This window comes from Alligator sinensis, unplaced genomic scaffold, assembly GCF_000455745.1.
Source record: "Alligator sinensis unplaced genomic scaffold, ASM45574v1 scaffold1295_1, whole genome shotgun sequence".
Taxonomy (NCBI): Eukaryota; Metazoa; Chordata; order Crocodylia; family Alligatoridae; genus Alligator; species Alligator sinensis.
This window is the reverse complement of record NW_005841880.1, coordinates 1,564,832-1,569,525: the sequence shown is the minus strand read 5'-3', so window position 1 is coordinate 1,569,525 and position 4,694 is coordinate 1,564,832. Positions and strand designations below refer to the sequence as shown.

Here is a 4,694-nt window from a genome sequence, read left to right as displayed (position 1 = left end):
ACCAAACGTGCAACTGAGGGCCGAGACGGAGCCCTCGGCGAGGGGGGAAGAGGGAGGCTCCCCAGCGGGAGGGCGGTTCGGCTCAAGCCGCAGGCGGTTTCGGAGCCGCGCACGCAGGCACCGTTGTGGACACCCCCAAGCTGGGGTCTTTCCACGTCAGGCTGCGCTCCGGGCCGGGTGTTGATTTGCATACAAGCTCCCTCTCCCAGAATCCCTCGCGTCGCAGGCGATGGGAAAGCGGAGGTTTCCTAGAATGTTACCACAAATAACTTAGTAATTAAAAAAGTATCTGCATCATACAGTATTTTCCATAAATCATTCATCTAGTTATACTCCATAACGTGCTATAGTTAATCAACCTAAGCTTAAAAGTATGAATATCTATGAGGTATAAATACCAATCTGGGGGAAGATACGTTTGTGCTCGCTTCGGCAGCACATATACTAAAATTGGAACGATACAGAGAAGATTAGCATGGCCCCTGCGCAAGGATGACACGCAAATTCGTGAAGCGTTCCATATTTTGCTCCTCTCAGGTCCATAGTTTGCTCTCCCAATGGTCCACCATTTGCATTCCCTTGGGCCCATAGTTTTGCTCTCCCTTGCAGCTGCAGCGGGACCCCCCGCCTGAGCCCCTTTGCCATGTGGGCTGGAAGGAAACGCCCCCTCCCAGTAAACCCCAGTAGCGCTGCCCAGTGCACAGCCTAGCAAACTGCGCTGGGCTTCCCACGGCGCCCCTGGGAGCGCAGGTCCACCCAGCCCCTGCCCCTGCTGCCAGGAAGGGGCACGGGGCAGGGGCTCCTGTGCATGCTTTTGCAAGGCCGGGAGCGGTACCACCCATGGGAAAGCAGGTAGAGAACATGGGGGGGCTTCACTTCTTCTCCCCTGGAGGTCCTCATGGAGGAAGGTTACGTGCCACTGTGCCCGTCTCAGCCCAGCAGGCACCTGGCATGCTTGTGGGTGCAGTTGGCAGGCCCAGGGCGCTGCCCCCTGCATCACGTCTGTTTTCTTGGGGGTCTCCCATCCAAGTCAGCTTGGGCCTGGGGGCATTAGGCACCCCCACCCCAACCCCTTTTCCCTCCCACATCCACGTCCTGCCTCTTCCATGTGAGGATTTCCAGTTGGCACAAGCTGAAGCTGGAGCAGGAGAGGCGGTCAGGCACCAAAACGCTCACTGCGGTCCCAAGTGCCCCTTAAGACGTGCTGGAGAGCAGCCGTCTCCTGCCCACGTGCACCTGACTTGCGCAGCCTCTTATTGAAAAGTAATTGCAGGGCAGGAAGCCTCCTGCAGCCCCCGGCACCCAGCAGGGGAGATGCTTTCAGCCCCGGTGGCTCTTACTTCCCCTTCCTCTCGGTTTCGAAGGCCGCGGTGCAGGTACAGGTGCGGCCTGTCCCTTGCTGATCCCTGCGAGAGTCTCCGACTGCCTCCAAGTGCAAGGAGCTCAGCTGTGCAGTTTATGGGGACGGGGGTGGGATTGCTTTTGGGCTTCCCAGCTTGGCCTTTTGGCTGGTGGCAAACAAGACAAGGGGGCATCCGACCTCCAAGGCCTGCGGGGCTTGGATCTGGGACCACCTGAAGCATCCAGAGTTTGGGAGGCAGGAGACTTGCTAACGGACGAGGCAAGAACTGGGGCCAAGGGCTGCGAGGGGTAGAAACCCTCTCCTCCGTCCCACAAGCTGCAGCGCAGACGGACGAACACGCGGGAGACATTTGCGCTCAACCAGCTCCCAAGCTCCCGCGTTGCACCCCACCGCCTCCTGCTGGAAGCCCCCCGGGGACGGACACCGACGGCTGCGCCCCCCAACAGAGACGTGGACACAGGGAGTCCGGAGCACCATGGTTTATTGTTCTCGTGCAGATGCCTCCCGCCTCTGTACGCGTCCTCGCCTTCCCCAGCCCAGCCCAGCCCCCACCAGCAACCATCAAAAGGAGCAGCGGCGAGAGCTGGGGCTGGATTCGGGGCGTCGAACACATTTAAGAGGAAGGAAATCTTGATGCCACGCTCCCGAAGCAACGACACAACCACGGGCCACGCCGCAGGCCCCAGCGTGCGCTCGGCTGCACGGGACGCTGGCGGGGCCACGAAGATCACTTTGGCTTGCCAAGAGGGCAGAGGTGGAAGGAGGAGGCACCAGTGATGGGGACCCACGGGGGAGCTGGGCCTTCGGGAGGATTCGACTGGGGCAGAAGATGCTATAAAAGGGCCCGATTCGCTCCCCACTGCTGGGGGAGCAACTCCTCCTTGCCCCCAGCGCTCGATGCCGTGGTGGTGAAGCGTGACACGGCCCTGCTCTCCCCAATCCTGCTCGCACCCAGGGTGAATCGGGAGCGATCCCAGCAAAGGCAGCAAACCCCATCCATCACCCAGCGCAAGAAGCACCACGACCCCCCTCCTCGACCCACCCCAGCTCCCCCCCGGCACGGGCATGCACGAGGCTTTTGTACAGCCGTGAGCAGCGACACACACAAGTGCAAGGCAGCAGCACCCCGAGCCCAGCGAGTCCCTTTCAAACCAGCTGCTATATACACCGAAGAGAAGCCCTTGATACACAGACACACGCACAAAAACCCCACAGAGCGTACGCATTAAAAAAACCACAGGCGGCACAGTCTGCGGCCCTACAGCGCTGGAAACCAAGCCCATTTCACACAGCGCCACGGCACGAAACACTCCTCCGTGCCCCGGCGCGCCCAGCTGCCCAGGGTGGCAGAGCTGCAACGTTGAGCTCCAGCCACCTTGGGAGCGGCGGGGCAGCCGGGGCCCGAGTTAAATCACGCACACACAAATATGTATAAAAAAAGGACACGCTATATTACATTTAAAAAGGATGAGAGCCCTGCCCTGCAGAGAAAGCCAGCCCTTGGCATTAAATCTCGCTGCTCTCTGCATTGACGCTTCAGCTGCTGCAGCCCAGCTTCGGTGCCAGGCTGCAGGGAGAAGCAACGGGACGAGGCTGGTGCCAACACCCAGCCCGTCCCCCCAGAGCTGGCACGAGAGCTAAAACAGACCCCCTTCCCCTGGGACCTAACCCCGGAGATGAGCCTTTAGCTGGAGGAAGGCAGTGCGCTCGGGGCCATTTGGCTACGGCAAGACCCAGACCCCTGAAGAGGCAAGTGTTTGGCTCTGGACGGGCACGGGGAGGCAAGTGCCGGGGCAGGGGCTTTCCACAGGGCTGCTCTGGCTTTAGAAGTGCTTGCCCTGGGAGAGGGAAAAGAGAGGCACAAAAAACTAATCACAGGGCTCTCACAGCTGCCCCCGTCCCAGACAGCATCACTGATGCAGGGACATCCCCCCACCTATTTGCAAAATGTAAACGTAGGAGAGACATCCTCCTCCTCGGAGGAGGAGGACCACCCCCCAGACGCAGCCCAGCACTTAAGCCCATGTTTAAAGCTTCAAGCATGGGCTTAGGTATCGGGCCGCGAGCTGCCCAGCTGCAGCTGCGCAGCTCGCAGGGGCGGAGAGGCAAGAGGAGCTGTTTGATCGTCGGGGCAGATTTCCCCGGCGGCAGCTCCGCTGGCACGAGCAGGGGGCTGGAGTCGTCGCACCTATTTTTAGAGCCAGCTGGGTTATAAATAGAAATGCTTCCACCCAGCTGGACCCGCAGCAGGTGCAGGGGCTGGCCATCTGTGCGCGGCGATGTCTGCACAGCAGGTCAAGGCCCTGGAGTCCCCTGCGATCACAAGGGCAAGGATCTAAAGTTGGAATCATCCCGCCTTTGAGGCTCACCCACCCTACGGGAGAGATCTGGCCTCTCCAGCGCAGGGAAGAGCCCAGGGGGGTTGTATCCTATGGAGATCACTTTAAATACCTGAAGCATTTAGGGCAGCTTGTGTGGGAAGCTAAGCCAGAGTAAGGCTGCTGCAGCCTCCGACGGGCTTTTAATAGCCCAAACGAGCCCCAAAAATGTGAATGAGACCGACTCATAAAACAGCGCCTCTCCCTGCTCCCCCCCCAGCCTGGACATCCAGAGAGGTTGCAGCCAACAGGGGCTGGTACCTGCACACAGCTGGGAGGTGGCCCCGCCACGGGGACAGAGATGCCAGGGCTTTTGCAAAGAAAGGAGCTGGTGCCTTCCTTAATACAGACCAAGCAGGCTCTGTCCCGGAAGGGAGGAAAGAGCCAGCTAGAGACCCTGTGGTAAGTTTGTGCCTCCCGGAGGAGAGACAGGAGTTTTGGGAGATCCCTGCAGAGCTCCAGGGACGGGGAAGGGAAGAGATTTCATGCCTTGAAGCAGGGCACACGTTGTGGATTGAACCCCGCTCCACACAAAGCCGCCCACCGGCCAGGCCGCCGCACAAGGGGGGCAGGCGGGCAGGCAGCAGGGAGCGGGGTCGGAGCAGGAGGGGCGGGGGTCCGCAGCGTATCAGCTCATCTGCTCCAGGTAGGCCGAGAGCAGGAGCTCCGGGGGCAGGAAGACGCGGTGCTTGTTGCTCACTTTCATTTGGCGTTTCCCTTCAAAGTCGGAACCTGAGACAGAGGAGGAGAGCTGCGGTTAGAGCCAGGTCGCGCTGCCGTCACCACCCGTGCCCCAAAGCAACGTGGCCAAACCCTGCAGGGATGCGGACGCACAGCACGGGAGCTCGTCAGGGCGTGGGGAAGCAGAGGCTTTGCAGGGAGAAAAGGCCGAGCCACAGCCACGCTCCGCCGTCCCACTAAGATCAAGTTAATGCAGGGCGGTTGTGGCAGGG

At 60.4% G+C, this 4,694-nt stretch overlaps 1 protein-coding gene and 1 non-coding gene across 4 annotated transcripts in view; one reads left to right on the top strand and one right to left on the bottom strand.

The window, feature by feature from the left end:
• Positions 1-420: 420 nt before the first annotated feature.
• On the top strand, positions 421-527 carry LOC112549207. Its single transcript, XR_003092569.1, has one exon. It is a non-coding gene; the product is annotated as a U6 spliceosomal RNA (small nuclear RNA).
• Positions 528-3,838: 3,311 nt separating this feature from the next.
• Positions 3,839-4,694, bottom strand: part of R3HDM4 (R3H domain containing 4) — a 6,599-nt gene continuing 5,743 nt past the window's right edge. For all 3 annotated transcript variants that reach the window (XM_025196425.1, XM_025196426.1, XM_025196427.1), the window contains one exon: positions 3,839-4,473. In XM_025196425.1, the coding sequence (XP_025052210.1) occupies positions 4,461-4,473 (13 nt within the window). In that variant the 3' untranslated portion in view covers positions 3,839-4,460. The remainder of the gene's footprint in view (positions 4,474-4,694) is intronic.